This window comes from Carica papaya, chromosome 4 (genome assembly GCF_054855325.1).
Source record: "Carica papaya isolate Zhongbai chromosome 4, ASM5485532v1, whole genome shotgun sequence".
NCBI classification, from domain to species: domain Eukaryota; kingdom Viridiplantae; phylum Streptophyta; class Magnoliopsida; order Brassicales; family Caricaceae; genus Carica; species Carica papaya.
Genome location: NC_142312.1, coordinates 14,314,554 through 14,338,369, shown reverse-complemented (window position 1 = coordinate 14,338,369; position 23,816 = coordinate 14,314,554). Strand labels below are relative to the sequence as shown.

General features: G+C 36.8%; 1 protein-coding gene across 2 annotated transcripts in view; it reads right to left on the bottom strand.

The window, feature by feature from the left end:
- Positions 1-11,415: 11,415 nt before the first annotated feature.
- The window catches only part of LOC110825306 (copper ion binding / methyltransferase), a 28,698-nt gene continuing 16,297 nt past the window's right edge, over positions 11,416-23,816 (bottom strand). Inside the window, exons 10-12 of one of the 2 annotated variants that reach the window (XM_088217923.1) lie at positions 17,252-17,331; positions 12,046-12,134; positions 11,416-11,932 (exon numbers count right to left, since the gene is read on the bottom strand). In XM_088217923.1, coding sequence (XP_088074049.1) covers positions 11,580-11,932; positions 12,046-12,134; positions 17,252-17,331 — 522 coding nt within the window. In that variant the 3' untranslated portion in view covers positions 11,416-11,579. Of the gene's footprint in view, positions 11,949-12,045; positions 12,135-17,251; positions 17,332-23,816 lie in introns of both variants that reach the window. The other variant, XM_088217924.1, reaches the window with a different exon arrangement.

Genomic DNA, 23,816 nt, shown 5'->3' with positions numbered 1-23,816 from the left:
TGAGCTTCACTAATTATTTCTTCCCGTATTGCACTATCATTGGGAATACACATTCTGATTCGAAATCTGAGTAACCCATCACTCTGTACACTAAATTCTTTTGTTGTCCCTTGTTCTACTACCCTCTAGATTGTCTGTATCTCGGTATCTACCATCTGTCCTTATGTGATTTTCTGAACCAAAGTAGGTTGAGCCCTCAAACTAGCCACATACTTTCCATTGCCTTCTTTAACTGTTGTATGGCTTTACGTGAATCCCACTCAGACACCATCAAATGTGCCAACACCCCATTACTCTTCCGGCTGAGGGCATCTACCATCACATTTCCTCGATCGGGATAATACTTGATCCTACAATCAAAGTCTTTCAACAAGTCCATCTATCTCCTCTATCGCATATTTAATTTTTGCTGGGTGAATAGATATTGCAAACTCTTGTGATCTGTATAAATTTCAAAAGTCCCCCCCATACAAGTAGTGTCACCACAACTTTAGGGCATAGATCACTGCAGCCAATTCTAAGTTATGTGTCGGATAGTTCTTTTCATGTATCTTTAATTATCGGGACCCATAGGCTATCACTCTCCCCTGCTGCATTAACACACAACCCAGGTCGAGACAAGATGTGTCACTATACACTGCATAACCTCCTTTACCTGACGAAATGACCAATATCGGGGTAGTAGTAAGTCTTCATTTGAGTTCCTGAAAACTATTTCCACACTTACCATCCCACTCGAACTTCACATTCTTTTTGGTCAATCTAGTAAGGGGTGCTGCAATACTCAAAAATTCTTTGACAAACTGGCGATAATACCCAGCTAGCCCCAAAAAACTTCTAATTTTTGATATAATATTCGGTCTTTCCCACTTTACCACTACCTCTACCTTTGCTGGGTCTACAGATACCCTATCTCTTGACACAATATGGCCCAAGAATGCTATTTGATCCAACCAGAATTCACACTTACTGAATTTTGCATACAACTTGGCTTTTCGAAGGATCCCTAGGACCATTGCCAGATGTTCAGCATGTTCTACATAATCTCTCGAGTATATCAATATATCGTCTATAAAGATGATCACATAACGGTCCAAAACGAGTCTGAACACTCAATTCATCAGATCCATGAACACTGCAGGTGCATGCGTTGGTCCAAAAGGCATCACCAGAAATTCATAATGTCCATACCTCGTACGGAATGTCGTCTTTGCAATGTCTTATGCTCTAATCCTCAACTAATGATACTCAGAACGTAAATCTATTTTTAAAAATACTTTTGCTCCCTGCAATTGATCAAACAACTCGTCTATCCTCATAAGGGAATACTTATTCTTTATCATTAATTGGTTCAAATCCCGATAGTCAATACACATTCTCATAATCCCGTCTTTTTTCTTTAACACATAACACCGGGGCCCCCATGGTAATATACTCGGTTGGATGAATTTCTCATCCAATAACTTCGGTAACTGCTTATTTAGTTCTAGTAATTCTGATCTCGCCATTCGATATGGTGCTTTGGAAATTGGTTGCATGCCGGGTTGCAGTTCTATGGTCAACTCGACATCTCTATCTGGTGGTAATCTCGGGAGGTCGTCCGAGAATACATCCAGAAAATCTTTCACTACCAGTATCTCTTGGAGTGTGAGTCTCTTACTCTTGTTCCCTATCAAACGCATATATAAGATCTTTAACTCATATATTTATCAATTCAAGACTACTCTGTACAATGCCTCAAAATAAAATTTATTTATTTATTTATTTTCTCTATATAGCAAAAGACTCTTCGTTAGGGATTCTAAATACCACTCTCTTATAGAAATAGTCTACATGAGCATTCTGTGCAGTAAGCCAATCCATATATAATATTATATCAAAATCTTTGATGTCCAGCAAAATTAAATCTACTTTTAGTATCCTCCCTGTTATTTCTATTCCACAGGACTTAAACATTACATCAGTACATAAAGCGCCACTGGTTGGTGTGGATACTATAAGCACACGATCTAGTATCGTTGGTTTGGCTTCTATCTTAGATGCAAACATAGGTGATATAAATGAATGCGTGGTCATAGGGTCAAATAAGACTCTAGCAAGAAAACCTGAAATGTAAAGTGTACCTTATAGCACTTCTGGAGTTGCAGCTTCCTCCTGGGCCGTTATAGCAAATACCTGACCATGAACCATCGGCCTACTATGTAACACCCAAAAATTTTATTTATTATTATTATTTTACTGAATTATTTTTAATTAATTCTAAATAAATATAATTAAGTGTTAATCGAATTTAATTTATTTTAAATTACTTTAATTTATATTAAATAGAAATAATAATAATAAATATAATAAAAATGGGGTAAAATTATTTTAGAGATTTAATTGAAAGCAATTTGGGGGAAAATGAGTGAAAATTTAGGTTCTGGGGGTATTTTTGAAAGAAAATTTAAAAACCGGGGGTCAAAACGTAATTTAAAAAACTTGCGCCACGTCAGCAGCCCAGTCAGCAGTCCCGGCCAACCAAGACACGCCGCGTGGCAGAGACGCTGGCGTGGGAGGCCACGCGGAAGGGAGCCACATGGGCGATCCACGTGCGCGCGATCGAACGGCTGAGATCCGTTCCCGCGCGCACGGACGGCCCAGATTGCATCGCGATGAACGGCCCAGATTCATTTCCTATTTAATCGCGATCGGATGATCCAGATTAAATAGCGATGGACGGCTCAGATTAAAAGCGGAAGGTTATAAATAATCTAATCCACACTCAAACCCTAACCCTAGCCGCCAGAGCCCTCGCTGGAGAAGACAGCCTAGCCACCGGACGACCGACCGCCGCCACCCGCCGCCGCACTGGAGCACCTTCCGGCCGCCCAACGAGGTAAAAATTCTCTCCTTGACTCATATTTTGATTCTAAACCCACCTGTGGCCAAATCAGAGCTAAAACACTGGCCAATTGGCCAGAAAACACCGCCGAAGCCCAACGATGCCGTCGCGGGTTTTCTCGATTTTTACCTCCGATGAGGTCCTTCTCGATTCCTGTTCGATATAATTTTTACACCATTGTGACCACCGTTCCTTCCTCTACAGGTTGACTGGAGCAAAACACCAAAGTGCAACTTGAGCCGGAGGAGCCGCCGCACCAGAGAGCCCCGCCGCCAGTAAGTTTTGGTTTTCAGTGTTTTTTCGACCCACCAAGGGCCCTAGGGGTGTTTTATCACAGGAACCAATGCAAGTTTGGCTGAATTCAGCCGAAAACGACCAGAAACGGCCAACCCGAGGTGGATCGCCTTCGTCGGAACATGGCGGAGACGCCGTGCCGAAATTTCTGAAATTGGCTGAGTAGTCCCTGGGTCTGATTTTGAGTTATTTAGGGACATGTGCAGGTACGTAAGTGCGTTTCAATTCCCAGAAAAAAATTTAAGGAATCTAGGGACTACCCCTAGGCGCAGTGAAAAACTGATTTTAGACTTCGAATCAAGTAAGGATCTCTCACCCTATTTTTTATCACGGAATTAAAGTTTAATAAATGATAAAACGGTATTTTATGAATTAATATATATGTATAATTAATTAAGGTTGCTAATGAAGTCCGAATCTGATATACCTTTTGGTCAATTCTTGTTTTATTTATTTTACAGTTTTAAATATGTTACGGTATGTGGTTTATTTATTCTATGATTTTGAATGCATGAATCACTGTTTGCTTCACTGCTGCTTGATTTTGTGAATTTAATATATACTTGCCTTGTGTATGCACGTTACTTGCTTAAATAGTATGTTTGAATGGGTAACGAAGACTAAGGATAAATAGGAATGGGATTGAATTGATAATTGGGTAACTTGACAGCCTCACTAGATATCCTGGGAGATGGTGAATGGACCGGATCCATAGGAAACCCTGCCGGGAATGTTGTCTCATACCGGACGGGGTATGGAGACTTTAAATGTTTTGGCGCACATATTGGACGAGGTATGGGGACGACCCGTTTCACCCTCATACCGAACGGGGTATTGGGGTTTATTGTTTTGGCGCCCATACCGGACGGAGTATGGGGACAACCCTGGAATTAAGTTGTTAAGGTGAATGGTTCACGTGTAGCGGGGACACCTATGGATCCCCATGGATACTGGTAGGCTGATAAAAGAGAAAATTTATTGCCTAATGATTGAAATATAAAAGTATGACACGTGTTATGTTACAGAGTGCGTATGATTTCATGATATTTATGATGTTATTGTTTTCATAAGTTATTTTCGTGAATCTCACCAAGGTAAGTGGACAGTAAAGGGTATTATTATTGATAAATGAATTTGTTACAAATTGTACTCCATTGGTTGTTTTTGCTTTTTACTAGCCTTTACTTCTGTGACAGTGAGATAGTGTGATGTCTTTACTGGGCTAGTGTAGCTCATTCCTTACTTAAACCATTTCAGATCAGGAGGACTTGGTTCCTGAGACCGTTCTACAGGAAGACAGTGAGTAGAAGCTTAAAAGATTTTATAGTTTTCCTTATAGCATTCATTTCTACTATTTCCTTTAGTTAACTTATTTTTTTTTATCTTTAATACGTTTTGGTTTTTGTGTAAGGGATGTTAACCATAATCTATTTTATTCGCTTCTGCACTTAAAATTTTTATATACATTTTCTTTTAATTTCCGGGGCCGTTACATATTAGGCTCCCTGGGCAAGGGGCAATCACGTACGAAGTGCTGAGTACTGACACACTGGTAGCTTCCCCAACTACCACCCATGCACGGGCGATTTCCATGGTTCTTACCGCACCTCGCACAACCTGTATTATTCGAAGGTATCTGGTGACTTGGTGTTAGATCTTATACTGTTCTCTGCATCTTCTCTATTTAGTCAAATGGGGCTTGTGGCCGTCTATAACTAGAAAATTCTCTGTTATTCTCAATGTGTTCTTTATACAGTGTCTCTACCAATTGCGCCTTTTCCAATACCATCTGATAAGTAGGTAATGCAAACATAGCTACGTGGTGATACAGCTCTAGCCTCAATCCTTTCTCAAACCTCCTAGGTTTCCTCGATTCATTCATTATAACTTCGGGCGCAAACATACCCAAATCTATGTAGCTCTCGGCATATTCGGCTACTGACAATCTCTCATGCCTAAGTTTTGTGAATTCAGTCTCTTTTCGTTGTCTAAGAAAATTCAAAAAGTATTCTGCATTGAAAGCTTCCAGGAATACCTTCCAAGTGATCGGGGGAATTAGGGCTCCCTTCTTCAAATTTCACCAACGCTCTACTGTCCCCCTTAGCATGAAGGTGGTCAATTGTACCCTCTGTTCAGTTGTCACTGTTATCACCTCAAATAATTTTTATGTCTCTTTTATCCAATCCTCTGCTATTAATGGATCAGATCCCCCATTGAAGGCCGGGGATTAAGCATTCGGTATTTTTCAATGTTGCTCGTATCTACTCCACCTTGGTGAACACCCTGTTGTGGAACAAATGCTGACTCTGATCATAGTTCTCTCTCCTAAATCATCGTTGCTAGGCTCTCAACCACTCTGCATAACCGGTTAAAATCCTCCTGATATGCCCCTGTTTGTCCTGCTTGTGGTGCTGGCGGAACGACAAAGGATCTTGGTTGTGAGAGGGGAGGCACTGCTTGGTATGGGAGCGGCTCTTGAAACACAAAGAGGGTCACTTGGTGGAATGCAGGTACTCGTTATGGGGCCACCGATGGGTCTTGCAAAATCGGGGCGGATTCCTGACAGGGTCGGTCTCACCCTTCTTTGTCATTTTCCGTAGTCTACTTGAAGGATAACAACAAACATTAGAGTTTCCCCTTGTTTGCTCTGATACCAACTATAACACCCCAATTTTAGCTTCAACGGCGTTATGACGACTATGTTAGCATAGGTGACATAACATGTATCATCGTATTACCAATTGGCCATAACACATAGAAAATGTTCAAATCAAATCATTCAAAATTATTAAGGTTACTTCATTTTATATTCATCAATACTTTAGATTACAATTTTACAATTTCTCATTTCAAAAGGAGTTACTTTCTACTAATTATATGAGTATTCTATTTCAGTATCCATACTCTTTGTTCCGTCTCTTCTACACACTAAGATAAAAAAAACGCAGCTCTGATCCAATTTCTGGTGCTACATCATCTATAAATGATAGGTAATGAGTATACACAAACTAAGTAAAATAAATTCAAATCATAAACATAGCGTAGAAATCCAGTTAAATGCCCACTCTCCTAGGTCCCCACTTCCATTAGTCACGCCATCCTTCCTACCCACACTCTTCTCCTTTTACTCACTTATCCCTTCTTGTAATTACATCTCCTCGAAGAAAATCGTCAACCTTTACCACTTCTTACCATGTGAAGTCACCACAATAGACCACCCTAACATTACCCAATGTACCTGTCCACTCGACTCTAACGCGGCCACACACCCACACTATTACTCCCAAATAAAACCCTCCAGCCATCACCAATATCGGCGACCCCTTTTTGTCACTACTCGACCCCAACTAGCCACCCACTCACACCGTTACTCATTCCTTCCATCACCAATATCGGTGACTCAACTCATCCCAAACTCCACCAATTCTCGACCACAAACTGGCCACACACTCACACTGTTACCCTTCCGGTAACCGTTTAACTGTCACCAACATCGGCGACCCCACTCATCCCCCGAACCAACAACCATCAATAGCCAATATCAGTATATCTAACCACGAAAATACTACAAATAAAGTTATATAATTTCCACAATCATAGTCAATCATCATACATGTATGCATGTATATTCAGCAAACACACGGAATAGTTCATACAGGCACACATATTCAATAAGCACATAAACTAGTTCATTTCACTATCCACACAAATGTTCAACCAACAGAATTCATACACATACTCATTACTCTTATCCCACAATGCACACACACACACACACACACTGTTAATGTATGTTTTCACCACGCCCTCACTCACTATTTTCATCTTTTTCTCATCTGTATCTCTCCCTCTCTCATCTCACCCAATTATACCTCTCAGACCACTCCTTCTCACTAGTATCTCTCTCTCTCATCTCCCCCCATCCCTTTCAGACCGCTTCCTTAGTCACGATCTCTTTCACTAATCCACTCCTAACCTAGCCTCAGAGGCCTCTAAGTTTCCCCTCTTTCTGGCGACTGTAATGTATTCCCTACACGTTTCTACATTTCCTTGCACAATTCTTACATTATTTGAACTTCCTCTCCTGCTGGTGACATTCTGGTATATATATATATACCGATATAGAGTTGTACATTTTTTTCCTTTGCATTCCCATTCATACCTCCTGCAAGATACTCTCACACTTTCACCTACCAGACTTCCCACTCCCTATTCACTTCCCGACTGACTCTCATAGACGAGCCATTTCTCATTCTACAGCTCCCTATCTCTCTGTTGATCCACTCTCTCTCATCTAGGGTTCAATACACAAGTATGCATTTCCAAGTAAGAATTTAACTACAAATTTCCATTTCAGTATTTAAAATTCGAATTTACAATACTTTCTGTCTCCATCGTCCTCAACACAGCCAGAACTCACTCGATTACCTTAATCGTCTCCTCCTTCTCTGGCTCTCTCTCAAGTGCTCGACCGACTGACTCTTCTCCTCTCTTCTTGTCTCCTTCTTCTCTGGCTTTCTCTCAAGTGCTCGACCGACTGACTCTTCTCCTCTCTTCTCGTCTCCTCCTTCTCTGGCTCTCTCTCGAATCCTCGACCGACTGCCTCCTCTTATCTCTTGTCCCCCTCCTTTTCTTTTTTTTTCTTTTTTTTCTTCTCTTCATCCTATTTATACTCAATATACTAAATCATCCCAACCGTCCATTTTCATCCCTTAATCTGAACCGTCCCTTCTCACTCCTCCCCCTCTTCTATCTATATCTATATATATATATATATATATATATATATATATTATTACTATTATTTTTATTTTTTATAACCCAGTTATTACGTAGTAGATATCTAACGATCGTAGTTCTTCGATAGGATTGCAGGTCATCACACTTTAATATCAAAATTAATTATTGGCGAAGATTAAATTTTTACTAAGTAAAGATTAAATTTTTACTAAGTTTAATTTTAAACTATGACTTTATGACGAATGGATGAAGATAATTATAAATTGTCAATTGGATGTTGGTCTTGGTAAACGAAGGTTGAACAAAATTTTGTGATTGTTAAACCTTGATGAGTTGTGATTTTACTACTTAAAGGAGAAATACAATTTTGCTGGTTTGGAATATATAAAATGATATACATATACAACATGGTTCATGATTAAGTAAATAAGTTTTTAGAAAGTGATTACCTTATTTTCTTTATTTATACAAATTTTACTTTTCCATATCTAGTCAAATCTGCTTATTTAGGTTTGGATTATTTACTAAACTATGAGCTCATCCTATTTTTCTTTCTTTACAAATTCTAAAGAAACATTTACATATGGGTAACTTAATGCTAGAAAATGATTGAGGAGTTCCATATAATGATAATTTGGAAGATTTCATTTTTTAGTTTGAGGCTTGAAATAATTTGGATGATTTATTTACTAATTAATTATTTTAATATTTATTCCGCTGCTCAGTTAAAATTTGTTTCATATTTTACATATTTATAAATTTTAATTATTAATATGTGGTACTATATTGTGTCAAATTTTGGATTTAGGGTGTTATAATTTAATGGTAACAGAGCAAGTACTCATTCTAACTCCATTTGGTACAATCTTGAATCTTGTGAGTCTTTAAATTGTGATTCGTGAATGCGTGATTTGTAATTTTTTATTTTAATAAGAACATTAAGGATTTGAATGGTAGAGTTGTCATAATCTACTTCCATATAGTAAAAGTATGTAATTGTTGAGATATGTTAGTTAAAAACAGAACGATTAACAGCAAATAAAAGAGAAATATTTGAGAGAAAATTCAAGAATATAATCCTTCATTCAAGACCAATTATTTATACAAAAGAAAAAAAACAATTTTTTTTTTTTTTACTTTTAATGCACAATATTTTGACTGTTATAACTGAAAAATTTAAAAATATTAGTTAAAATTTTAGAATATTTTATTTAAGCATTATTTGTTGGTCTTTTTTTAAAATACTTTATCTGTTGAAACTAATTTTAAAAAGATATTATCATCTGAAACTAAAATGTCAGTTGTTTAATAAATTTTATTGAAGAACTCAAGTCGTACACTATCAATAACTTGAGTTTAACTTTTTGAAAGACAGTAGTTTAAGTCTGTGAGGTTGTTGGGTAATGATGCTTGAGTCCGGAATGTTACATTTCCCATGTGCTCATCTATAATGCTGGCTTGCTTCCCATGGGGACATAAGTAAAGAAAAATTCCAACCAGGGAATCTTGTTGAGAATAGAAATTGAAAAATGTTGGGGATGAAAAATGTAATTCTCTTCTTCTCATTCCTAATTTTAATTTTTTTTTAATAAAAATTTAATTAACCGATATTTGTGCACTAATAACAATATAATTAATAATATTATAAACTCCTAATAAGACATACAAAATGTATAATTAGACTGAAAATTACACTATTATAAAAAGAAATAGAAGTATCAACTAATCAGTCAAAAGATAATTAGTCTTTTTACCATTAATTTAATTATTATAATTGATTAAAATGCAACTAACAACCCACATTTAGCATTTAATATCTTTGATTAAATTGTCCTTAAAAGAGTCTATAAGCACTGGATGTTGTTAATAAATCTTATATATATAGAGATCTATCTATGATCTCCTGCTAGACAATTAACCTTAATCATGTAAATTTGTATTAAATTTAAATTTTTTAAAAATAATTTATCATTATTTAAGAGATAAATATAAATTAAATATACTAAATAATAAACTTCACTAATAATATAATTTTATTCTAAATTTAAGTAAAAATAAATTCTATTTGAATTCAAACTAATAAATAAAATAATTTATAATTTCTACATTAATCTTCAATATTCTCTCTTAATGTAGAAATTATAATCACCAAATTTATTTTGTTGAAATATTTCTCTTCAATATTTCTTGTTTGATATTAATATTTTGAAGCATTTCTATTTAATTGTTGATGTATTTTTCACCACCATCCGATTATTGATACACTTCTTATCAATATTCAATTATTGATACGCTTCTTATCAAAATTCTTTAAAGCACTTCTCTCTAAATTTTAAAGAAGAGTTTCTTATTCTTCTTCTTCAACCATATTTGTTTGCTCATTCTTCAACCTGCATTTTTTTTTTTTTGTTTAAATTTTTTATTATAAAAATATTGTGATTTACCTTTATGTCAATAACTTTTTTTATTATAATTATTTTTTTTTTTGTGCATACTTCATATGGTGAAAATTTTTCATTTTTTATGTTAATGAAGACTTTTTTGACATCTTTGCAATGAAGACTCTCTCCATGGTTTTTCTTTTCTTCTTTTTCTTATTGTTCTTTTCTCTATATTATATTTTCACATACTCATAAACAGTAAACGTTTTGATACCACATGTTGAGATTTTTCTAAGTAAAAAAATCTTAAATTTTTATTTACTTCATTCTCTTATAAAATTAACAACTTCAAATATTTTTAAATAGATTTATATTAAATTTAAATTTTTAAAAAATAATTTACTATTATCTTAAAAATAAATATAAATCAAATCTTCTAAAAGATAAATTCTCACTAATAATATAAATTTTAAAAAATAAACATTTTAAATTTAATTAAAAATAAATTTTATTTAGATTCAAATTAATAAATAAAATAATTTTTATATTAATGTTCAATAATATATATATATATATATATCTAGATTAATTATCCTTAGCTTTAAATGAGTGTATTCTCTCTGTTTATCTCATTGCATATTTTCCAATAGGTAAAAATGGGAAGAGCACCGTGTTGTTCCAAGGTGGGTTTTCACAGGGGCTTATGATCTGCTAGAGAAGGCGCATTGCTCTATATTAACACTCATGCTGAAGGCAATTGAGGTCTCTGGCCAAAAAGCTGGTTCATATGTACATACATACAGAATGTATACACATTACATAGACTTTCTTTGTTTAAATTTGTACTTGCCAAGTATTTTGAAGCGTTGGCTTAAATACGGGAAAAGGTTCCCTCACTTGACATGGATACATATATCAAGTGAGGAATATCACTCCGATGAAGATGACCTCATTTTCAGACTAAAGATTGATGGCTAGCATGCTGATGATTTTCACTTCTTAATTAAGTTATTAATTTTTTTCAAAAAGAATTAAGTTATTGATTATTTAAATTATAACAATATACTTCTAGTATCAGAACACAGATTTGATAATTCATATTATTATAAATCATCATTAGAGGAATCTAATTATCATTAACATTAAAATTGTTAATTTACAAGAATTTATGTCGGCTGGTTTGATCCCACAAGTCAAAGGCTGGTTAAAGAATCAAGAATACAAAAACACTGGCATTTACAAGAGCCGACTGTAAGCAACATTTTATGTCGCGTTTTGCTTCAACATGGCCATAAATCACCCCAGAATGATCTTTTGGCCTGATGATGTAAGTCCGGATTCTTACTTTGTGTCACAACCACACGATCAAATGACCCTTCTGATCCATCCCGTTTTGTTGACCAACAAACATCCATCGCAACATGCCTGCCTCTCCTCATAGGTGGATAGATTATTCTTCCCCACCCTCCACCAAGATCTGCACGAACTGTTTCTCCTTCTGCTTCTTCTTCCTTCAATTCATCATCTTTATCAGTGTCATCAAGAGTGTCAGTTTCAGTAACCTCAGAGTCATATATAGCTGGATCCACTTCTTCATATGGTGCATCAACTGTCTGTAACTTCATTAGGTCCTCTGTGAAGATCAAAAGCTACTTATAAATTAATTACCATGGTTCAGAAATTTTTTAGTAGAAAATAATGTCAGTACATGCATCATATCTAAACATATGGACCACTGAGTTGTACCATAGTCGATTTCAAGATCTTCAGGACTTCTTTTTGCATGCTGCTCCTTCAAAGTCTCGAATGTCATCCCATCAAGAGGCCAAGGTTCCCTGTCAAAGATCACAAACATCATTCTGAAGATCACATACATCATTCTGAACATGATGCGGTTGAACGGAAAAATAAGGGAAGGAGTGAGGGGCATATTGTTGGAAAGGAGAAGAAAGAGAACAATGGAGAAAAATTACTCTTATAGTATTCATGGACAACAAAAACTATATGCAGCTTATTGTACAATGGCAAAGAGAAAAGACAAAAAAAAACAGTTACAATTAACATACTAATTTTATCTAATCTAATCACTAATTAATCTTAATACTCTCCCTCAAGATGGAGAGTACAAATTTATTTTATCCATCTTGTTCAATAAATTGTCGAACTATGTGAGATGAAGAGCTTTTATCATTAAATTTGTCAGTTGATTCCGAATGGATATATGCATTGTCTTCAAGGTACCATCTTGAATTCTTTCTCGGACAAAATGACAGTCAAATTCAATATGTTTTGTTCTCTCATGATATACAGGATTCGAAACAATGTGTAGAACTGCCTGATTATCACAGTAAAGCAATGCAGGACCTTAATGTTGCGCCTTTAAATCTCGCAACAAATTTAGAATCCACACTATTTCACATGTAGTATTGACCATGGAACGATACTCGGCTTCTGCAGATGACCGAGATACAACTTGCTGTTTCTTTGATTTCCATGAGACTAATGAAGATCCAAGAAAAACACAATTTACCAATTAGAGATCTTCTAGTGTCAAGACATGTGCCCCAATCAGCATCAGAAAAAGCCTTAATCTGAATGGTAGATGATGAAGGAAAGAAGAGACCCTGTCCAGGTGTTCTCTTGATGTACTGTAGAATCCGTAAAGCAGTCTGAAGGTGACTGGTCCTGGGAGCAGCTAAGAACTGACTCAGTCTATTGACAGAAGAGCATATATCAAGACGAGTGATGGTTAAGTACAACAGTTTTCCAATCAGTCGCCGATAACTTGTGATATCACACAGAGGTTCTCCATCATCTTGGGATATCTTAAGATTGGATTCCATGGGAGTAGATGAGGGCTTACAATCAAGGTACCCAATTTCAGTTAACAGATCCAAAGCATATTTTCTTTGGCATAAGGTGATTCCTGTGTCATTTCTTGCAAGTTCAAGTCCAAGAAAATATCGGAGAGTTCCCAAATCTTTCATTTTAAATTTTTGTTTGAGTGCAACCTTGAGTTCTTCGACGGCATGATTATCATTACCAGCAATAACAATATCATCAACATATACCAACAATGCTAGAAAAACATTACTCTGATGCTTGACAAACAAGGAGTGGTCACATTGTGACTGATGGAAACCTTCTTGAAGTAATACTTGTGAGAACTTGTGAAACCACTGTCGGGAAGCCTGTCTCAACCCATAGATTGACTTGTGTAGCCGACAAACAGGTTGATGTGGAAGAGTCTCCCCCTCTCGAGGAGAATAGCCTGGAGGAATATTCATATAAACTTATTCGTGAAGGTCACCATGAAGGAAAGCATTGGTGACGTCTAACTGAGTCAGACTTCAACCATGAATAGCAGCCAGTGAAAGCAAAATTTTACAGTAACCAATTTTGCAACATGAGAGAAAGTGTTAATAAAATCAATGCCAAATTGTTGTGTGTAGCCCTTAGCAACCAGACGGGCTTTGTATCTCTCTACGGTCCCATCGGCTTGATATTTAACTTTATAAACCCACTTACAATCAACAGGTTTCTTCCTAGGTGGAAGGAAAACAACAGACCAAGTATTATTGTTCTCCAAAGCACGTAGCTCCACATTCATAGCGGTCATCCAAACATCAAACTGGACAGCCTCTGGTAGGCTCAGTGTGGGAGGAAATGCCAAAAATAAAGTTGTGATATTGAGGTGTAAGCTTTGTATAAGTAAGGAATGAGGAAATGGGGTAAAGTGCATGTGTATCTGTATGGTAGCAGTGATAGTCAGACAAATAAGGAGGTGGTCGTGTGACACGCAGAGGTCGAGACGGTAGGGTTTGGGAAGAGTCATGTTGTGAGTGGGTAAGTGAATCAAGAGAAGTTGGCGAGTGTGTAGGTGTATGGAGAGGAAGAGGTAAAACACAGTCATGAAAAAAGTCATTGTGAATGGGACTAGGTGAGTGGGATGAAAGAAATGGAAATATATGTTCATAAAAAATGACATTTCGAGAGATGATGATTTGATTGCTCTCAATGTCAAGAAGTTAATATCCTTTGCAACCCAAAGGGAAACTGAGGAAGACACAAGCCCTAGAACGAGGTGAAAATTTATTGCGATGACTATCGAAAGTGGAGCAATAGCATAGACAACCAAAGGTACGCAAATAATCATAAGATGGTTTTTTGTGAGTTAATAGTTCAAATGGAGTTTTATTAGATAACAAGGGAAAAGGTGTACGGTTGATCAGGTAAACAGCAGTCAAGACGCAGTCGCCCCAATAGATAATAGGGACATGGGACTAAAATAGTAAGGCACGTACCAGATTTAAAATGTGTTGATGTTTGCGCTCGACAACAGAGTTTTGTTGGAGAGTCTCAACACAGGAATGATAAGAAACAATGTTTTTTGACGTAAAAAATGAATGAAAATTCAACTCATGCGCATTGTCAAATCTCACAGATTTAATAGGAGTTTTATATTGTGTAAGGATGAGAGTATAAAAGTCAGGAAAAATGGTAAGAACATCCGACTTTTGACGAAGAAGATACACCCAAGTAGTGCGAGTGCAATCATCAATAATGGTAAGAAAGTATTTGTATCTCTCGATAGTAGGTGTAGAAAAAGAACCCCAAATGTCAATGTGGATTAAATCAAATAGACGATCAGATAATTTGTTGTGAGAAACAAAAGGCAATTTACGTTGTTTAGCCAAATGACAAATTTTGCAATGAGAAATATTCAAAATCTGTAAATCTTTATTAATGTATTGAAGTTTTACATAGGAAGCATGACCCATTCTAAAGTGTTATAGGCTACTTTTAGAATTAATAGAAATAGAATTAACAGCGAGAAAATGAAGATGTCTAGTAATTAAGTAGTAAAGGTTGCCAATGCGTCTACCCTTCCCAATCGACAAGTCTCGAGTGTGGTCTTGGATGACACAAGAATGAAGAGAAAAATTAACCGTACAGTTGTGGGTGGTAGTCAACATGCTTACACTGACAAGGTTAAAGGAAAAATGAGGGATAAATAAAACATCATGTAGGGTTAGGGTGTCGGTGAGGAATACATTTCCAAGTTGAGTGATTAGCACCAAACTAACATTTGGTAAAGTGACTGGGATGGGTTCAACATGCTTAAGGGAGGTGAAAAGGGTGGGTGTGCAACATATGTGATGTGTGGCTCCAGAGTCAATAATCCAGCATTTAGAGGTAAGTGTGTGTGTGAAACTGAAAAGGCAGAAGGGTATGGATGATATACCTACCGCGTGAAGGCCAGAAGTGGCGTTATTGGTGGGAGGAGAGAAGCTGTCCGACGAGATGTTGGAGTGCGGTTGGTGAAGCCGTGTGCTTAGGTGGGCAATAATGTTTTGAATTTGCGATGTGCTCCTAGCATCGACCGAGGCAGCAGAATCAAGTGTCGGTAAGCAGGCAACGATGGAGATGAATTTTTGCACCTATCGCACAGTCGGGTGCGTGCCCGAGGAAGAAGAAGAATTGTGCTCTGGAGAAGCCTGTTCGTGGGCCAAGACCTGGTGGGCAGAAGAGAAAACGGGCCTGGACTCAGAGCCTGATGGATTAAGTGATTTGGTTCCAGGAGTGGGCCGAGACTAAGATGAATTGCGGGCTTGGGCTTGGGCTTGAGGCCCTATGGGTACCCATGTAAGCAGTAACACCTGTCCACAGTGTGGCCCCCGAGCCCACAATGTGAACAGGTGGGTCGTCTTCGACCTTGGGTTAGGGCAACGAAAGAACCAGACCCCGCAGCCACCTCTGCGCACGCGTCGAAGCCGATCGCATGGTGCCGTTCTTCTTGCACCACCAGCGAGAAAGCCTTTAAAATGGATGGCGAACATTCCATCATCAGGATTTGAGCCCTAACAACAGCGTAGGAAGGATTCAAACCTATCAAAAAAATCATCACAAACTCCTGCTCCTGATAATCATTCCATGCCTTCATGTTTCCACAATGACAGGTTGGAGCTGGTTGGTAAGTTTTGAGCTCGTCCCAGATTGTTTTCACCCGCGTATAATAGGCGTTGACGCTGAGTGACCCTTGAACAAAGTTATTCATGCTCTGTTTCAGCTGGTAGATGCGTGGAGCATTGCTTTACTGATAACGGAGCCGCAAATCTGTTCAGATAGATTGTGCATTTTCATGGTATAACAAATTATCAGCTATCTCCATTGTTACAGCATTCAACAACCAAGAAGTTACCATGTTATTGCAACGCGACCAAACTCCGGCAGTGGAATCGGTGTTGCTCAGTTGATCGTAGGTTCTGTCTATGAAACCCAATTTATTTTTGGCGTTCAATGCTATTCTGATTGCTCTCTCCCATGTGTTGTACTTGTTGCCATTGAGGAGGTTGGATACCAAGACCAACCCAGGATGGTCGGCACTGTGAAGAAAGAAGAGGTTTTGGGAATCATCTGGTTATTCTCTAGCCATTGAAGATTTAAAGTTTGAAGCTCAATCACTGAGCTAAAAATTGTTTGATTAAAAAAAGGTGCTCTGATACCATGTTAGAAAGGAGAAGAAAGAGAACAATGGAGAAAAATTACTCTGATTTTTCTGATAGTATTCATGGACAACAAAAACTATATGCAGCTTATTGTACAATGGCAAAGAGAAAAGATAAAAAAAAAAACGGTTACAATTAATATACTAATTTTATCTAATCTAATTTAATCACTAATTAATCTTAATACATATCAAAAGGAGAAAAAACTGGGGTCCTAGTCATTTAAATGAGTTTGACAAATTACTAATGGAATACAAGGAGTGAACAATGTTTTACATACTAAATCAAATATTTAAACGACTTCTTATTCACAAAAGGAGATGAAGATTTTAACTTCATCTTTTGTTGACAATAATACTCTCTATCCTAAGAACAGCTTTTCCAAGGCAACCCAAATTAAAAATTCTAAATAATAAAAACCTTAATAAGAAAATAATACTAACCGAGGCCGTTGCCCTCGTCTAAAAGCAACAAAGCTGAACTTCTCATCTTCAAATCCACGCAGAGACTCACCCTTAGACCGCTGCAAAACAACCATGAAGAAAATGCTAATTACCAGAGTTGGCAGTTTTACAATGACATCATAAGGAAAATATACTGAGTCTTAATCAGATTTTAACTTCTACATACAAACATCTGAAAAATAAAAAAGATGTCTTTTCTTTTACCTATAAGCATCAGGTCAAATCTAACTCCGAAAAATTAATAAAATTGGCCGATATAAGTAAAAGCACTACAGGACTCAGACAAAAACTCTAAAACAACCATTTACATATAATGGCAACTCACATGTGAGTCCTTGAGATTTGAACATAATTACAACCTTCATGAGATAAAAAACCTTTATCTCAGTATAATAAACATAAGAGTCAACTTAATTCAACTTATTAACAAAATCCCACACTAAAGTTAAAATATGCTACATGTCAACCACCTACCTAAAATAACAAAAGATATAGTAACAGAACAAACAAACTATTTATTTAAAAAAAAAAACAACAAGGAGTTAAGATTTTCAGTTTAGATGGAAATCATCAGAAGTCCAATTTTCTATTAAAAAAAAAAAAAAAAAAATTTAAATTGAAAATAATCAAAATTTTAAATTATAAGTTACAAAAAAACCAAAAGAGATAAAAATTAATTAGTTAAAAAAGTGAAAAATAAATGAATAAAAGAACTGGTTTAAAACATAATCAAATCTTGAGCAAGTTAAAGCTATATAATACGAATATACTAACATTCCAACAAACTATGGTTTATTTACAATAAACTTTGAGATATCATTTACTGTGCTCGCTGTGAAGATCCATGCTCCAACATCCCAGCAAATGTTCAAGTGGTCCAAACCCATATATAAATCCATTTGAGATTGCAAGAGGCCCAGCCCTAAAAATTTTAGTAGCATTGCACTTGGCCCATTTCTTTCACAGTCCATCAGCATGAAGAGTTAGAAAGCTTTGACTGATTTCCAGGACATAAGAAGTTTGACGAATGCCATCTAGCGCAGGAAGGCTGATGAGGGCAGCTAGGACTTGAGGATGAGAGGGTCTAAAGGGGAGATTACAGTTTTGTTGGGGAACTACTTCTGGTTTTTCAAGAGCCATGAGGAAGGAAGGGGAGGAAACATTGTGGGATTATTAAATTGAAATTTTCTTTTTCTCAAAGAGAAATAGAAAAGCACTTGGAGATTACCTCCATAGATGAGGGGTAGGGAAAGCTGGTACTGAGACTAATTGCATTTACATTTTATCTATTGATTTTTGGTGTTGAGTCTAAATGGTCTTTTCCACATCAATATTACCTCCACAGTTGTATTCCTTTGACTTGTTTTCAGATTAGTGGCCCCCAATGTTTTGTGGGTATTATTTCCTTCGGGAGTTAATCTTATGGTTTTATGGATTTTATTATGTTTAATTTTTATTTTTTCAAAAATTTTATTAATATTAATATTTTTTTAATTTAAACTTATTGGAAAAGATTAACAAAACTTCTGTCTTTATAGTACTTAAAATAGCTTCGATTACTTCCAAAAAAGTTCCATCTTTCACAAGAAGTAAACTGTTAATCATCAAAGTGAACAGATTTTGGAGCCACTCCAAGAGTTGCAAGAATACATACGATAGCATACAGATCCTCAAATTGTTGGAGGACCAAAATGAAAATAATATAAGAATTAGCTAAGAAACATGAAAACACCTGGAGTTAGTGAACAACTTAAATAAAGAGATCAAATGGAGGCAAAAAGCAAGGACATTGTGAATCAAAGAAGATGATAGAAACACCAATTTTTTTCATAACATTGTCAGTTGTCATAGAAGATGCAACTATGTGGAGAGGATTTATCAAAGGGAACAAGGATCTGAGGGAGGAGGTTAGAGGCAATTACATGCAGCTGTGTTCATAAGAAGCATCTTGGCGCCCAACTCTGAACAGTTTGAATTCAATATTTTGGAGGATCATGAGAGAGTGGGGGACCTCTTTTTCCAAGGAAGATAGTTTGGAAGCCTTAAGGAATTGCAAAAGGGTCAAGGTACCGAATCCTAATGGTTTCAACATAGGCTTCATCCAATAAATTGGAACTTGATGAAAGAAGACTATTTTACTGTTTGAAGAATTCCAAGAATATGTTTCCTTTGCGTCTAACTTCAACTCTACCTTTTTGGTTCTCATTCCTAAAGTTGCTAGGGCATTAAAGATAAAGGAATCTAGACTCATTAGCCTTGTGGGTAGTATTGCAAACTGGGGGCAAACGTTCTGGCGAGAAGACTGAGCAGAGACTCTCTTCTCTTTATTATTGTAATGGAAGCATTAAACAGATTGACCAAAATAGCTAGAGACAACCAGCTCTTCAAGGGTCTAGTGATGGGAGAACATGGTGACTTGGATGAGGTTATTCATCTGTCTTTTACAGATGATGCACTACTGTTTGTGAGCCTGAGCCGCAATGCTTACTGAATATTAGGTGTACGCTTATCTGGTTCCAAGTTGTTTATGAGCTTAGAATAAACATGTCAAAATCTGAGTTGGTTCAGATAGGAGACGAGAGATTCAAAGAGCTTGGGTGGGTATTTTGGTTGTAAAGTGGCTGACCTCCCTATGAGGTACTTGGGTTTATCCTTGGGTGCTAAATTCCAAAGATGTCTTCATTTGGAACTCTATTACCAGCAAATTCAGAGCAAGACTAGCAGGACGGAAACTAAACTTCCATCGATCTTGAGTATTCCAGTGAGTATGGCAAAAAGTTAGAAGCTATTCAATGCATATTCCTACTGGGTGATCCAAGTGAAAAGATGAGCTTTCATCTAGTTAATCCAAAAAAAGCCAAAGAACCACATCGTAGGGCGATCTTGGTATAAAGTCAACGATTGAGCTGAATAAACCCTTCCAAGGAAAGTAGTGATGAAAATTCATGAAGGAGAGAGAGACTATGGCAAAGGTTGATCAAAGCTAAGTCAGTGATAGTTTAGGATGGTATCCAAGGACTTCAAGAAGGCCTCATGCAATTGGCTTATGGAGGAAAATTGGTATGGGCAAAGAGGAGTTGAAGGAGCAATAGCTTAAAGGAGTGGATCATGGCCAAATGTAAACTCTTGGTTGGACGAGTAACGGAGGGTGGTAAACTAAAGCATTGTTTCCCTGCAGTTTATTCTTTGGCTCGCAAGAAAGAGGCAACAATTGCAGGATCATCCTCCAATTCAAATAGTAGGGGAAGAGGGACAGTCGATCTGGTAAGAAATCCTAATAATTGGGAGATAAAGTAATATGCTAATTTATTTTATTGTTTGTCTCAATGGAGAAAATCTCCGGATGACTCGAAGAATCAATGTGCAAATTGAGTCAAACAAGGAGATTCTCTACAAAACCTACTGCTAATATTTGGTGCCAGAAGTAAATTATTGAAGAGTTCTGTTAGGAACGTCAGACATGTGCAGTTGGTTTGAGAGGGAAAATCAGAAAGAGACATAACTTAGGGGAGAAGTTGAAGAAGAAGAAGAGAAATAAGGAGACAAGAGAATAAAAGGAAGGGAATAGCTGATAATAATATTCTTTCTTATATCATCTGCAGGTTACAACCTATCATATATATAGGCTGATGTTCTTTTAGCAGGTTCCTAATTTTTACAGGTGTCATCACCATGTCCGGTACTATTCTCTATAACAGAAAATATTTTCTAATGCTGAAAATCATAACAGCAAACAAAAAAGAAAGCAAACAAATAATTCAAATAACTCTTATTCTCCCCTCCATTTGGGCTAGTTCTTAGTATTCTCCCTCCTTCCAAGAAAAACCTTGTCCTTAAGGTTTAAGTTTGGTAATCATCCATTGCATTTTCTTCTTCTACATTATCCCCATTACCAGTAGTTGTTTGGTTTTACATTGGTGGCATGGAAAGTAGGGGTCACTGCATCTATAGCAAGGGCTTGGTGGTCTGTTGCTATTTATGAACCCAACATCACTAGTCTAATACCCATGGCAAGCTAGGGCAAGGGTTTGGTGGTCTATAGCAAGCATTTGGTGGTCTCTTGCACAAGCAGCACAGTTTACCATGATCTTCTCTCTTCTTTTCAGCTTATCGATGGTCAAAATACCCACGACCAGCTTCCCAGGTGAAGAAAGCTACCTTAGGAAGGGCCTTCATCTTCCAGATCTGTCTGTATGGAAATTTGCTCTCAATTGGCTCTTTCTAGGCCAAATATCTGTAGAAAGGCCTAATAGTGAAGTTCCCAATAGTGATAAGTGTCCAAACCAATTGGTCATAATCCTCCTTTTTTTTTTTAAATAAAAAGAGTAAAAAAGATATTATTAACAAAATGCCAAAGGAAACACCACCCGTATACAAAACATTCACAATTGTGTTAAATGTCAATGATATGCTCAAAATCTTCCATCCTAACAATATCATGACTTAACAAGATATATTCAAAATAATGTAACCATCTATCTTTAAGCATATTATTCTCTACCTCTTTGCTATCAAAGGCCCTACTATTTCTTTCCTTCCATAAGACCTAAACAACAATTAAAAGAATAATCTTTACACAATCTTTTTTTTAACGTAACCCATTCCAAGCCCACACCTCATCCCTAACCAAGCCAACCCTAACCCAATTTATGCATAATAATCCATAAATCACACACCAAATGCTATGAGCAATAAGACACCGAAGCAAAATGTGGTTGCATGATTCCCCATCTACCATGCATAAATAACACCTATTTACCATAATCATACCCTTCTCATCAAATTATCAGTAGTTAAAATGCTTTCTCTACAAGCTTCCCATGCCAAAAAAGTCATTCTAGGAGGAGCAGAATTTTTCAAGATTTGAGAGGCCGGGAAGAGAACACTCCTGCTCCGGTCAGCCCCCAAAATGTGAGAATAATACGTTTTAATAGAAAACTCATTCCTTTCACCCAGTTTCCACTCAATTCTGTCAGAACAAGTGTTGATCCGCAGTGCTTCCAAGGTGTTTAAAAGAGATTCATATTCATTCACCTCTCAATCATTAAAATTTCTGCTGACATTGACCATCCAACTAATATTGGCATTAATAATCTTATAGGCCTCTTCTAGCTTGATATTGTTTGGACGGGCAATCGCATAGATATTAGGAAAGTTGCTCATAAGCTGGTATTCTCCACCCACACATCCTCCCAAAATTTAATTCGGTCACCTTTGCCAACACACCATTGAATACAATCCTTAAATCTAGCACAACACATCAAAACTTTTCTCCACAATCCATAACTGTGAGGTCGAAGTGGTTTACCAAAAATGAGCTCACCATTTGCATCCCCTCATCTAGCAACAATTATTTTCCTCCACAATCCATCCTCTTCCATGGAAAGCGCCACAACCATTTCCCTTAGAGAGTCATATTAATCTCAACAAGAGACTTGATACCTAGCTCACCCGAACTAACCGGTTTCTTCACCTCTTCCCATTTAAGTGAAATCTCCTCTTCTCATTATCAAACCCCCCCCAAGGAAGCAGCATTGAATAGATTCTATTCTCCTTGCAACCTTCACCGACATAGTGAGAGTGGATAAATAATAGATGGGTAGACTGGTGAGAGTGTTTTTTATAAGAGTGAACCTACCCCTTTTCAAAAGAAAGTTTCTTTTCCACCCGGCAAGTCGGTTCTCTATAGAACTAATCACTAGTTCCCACATACAAGAATCTTTATGTTTGGAACCCAATGGGATACCCAAATACATAATAGGTAGGTTAGTTGCTTTACACCCCATAATGCCAACAACCCAATTGGTCATAATCCTCATTCAGCAAATCGACTACAATGTAATCAAAAGAGCTTTATATTCCTTGATTTCTCAATTGTTGAGGTTCCACAAGACCTCCACATGCCACTCCTTGTGTCCCTCACCATGTTTAAAAGCCTTTTTAACAAAATATCCTTATATCAAGCAATGACAAAAATATGTGGGGACCTATCTCTCAACGCCCCTACTTCAGGCCAACAATCCAACTAGAAACCAATTCTATCCCCATCTCTATTTCTCCAATTTACGCATTCCTGAAATTTGTCCTTCACCATATAAATTTTTTTCCACGTCTCCTTACCATGCGATCTAGCCAATATTCTGGAGTATTATCTTCTATTCATGGTACCAAACTTAGCCTCTATAACCCTCCTTCAAAGAATATCTCTTTATCATAAATCATCACATTGACTTCCACTAAAGCGCCTTATTCATCTCAACTGTAGATCTCAACCCTATTCCCTCTTATTCAATAGTCTCTTGATCACATCTCATACCACCAAATGGTATCTCCTCTCTGCCGAGCACATAAAGGAATCTGCATTGAATAGCTTCTAATTTCTTAGCTACACTCGTTAGCATTGTTAAAAGTGACATGTAATAAACAGGAATATCGGACAACATACTTTTTATGAGTGTCTGTTCACCTTTGGAAAGCAAACTTCTCTTTCATCCTGACAATCTCATCTCAAATCTTACAACGATAGGATCTCACTTCTTCACAT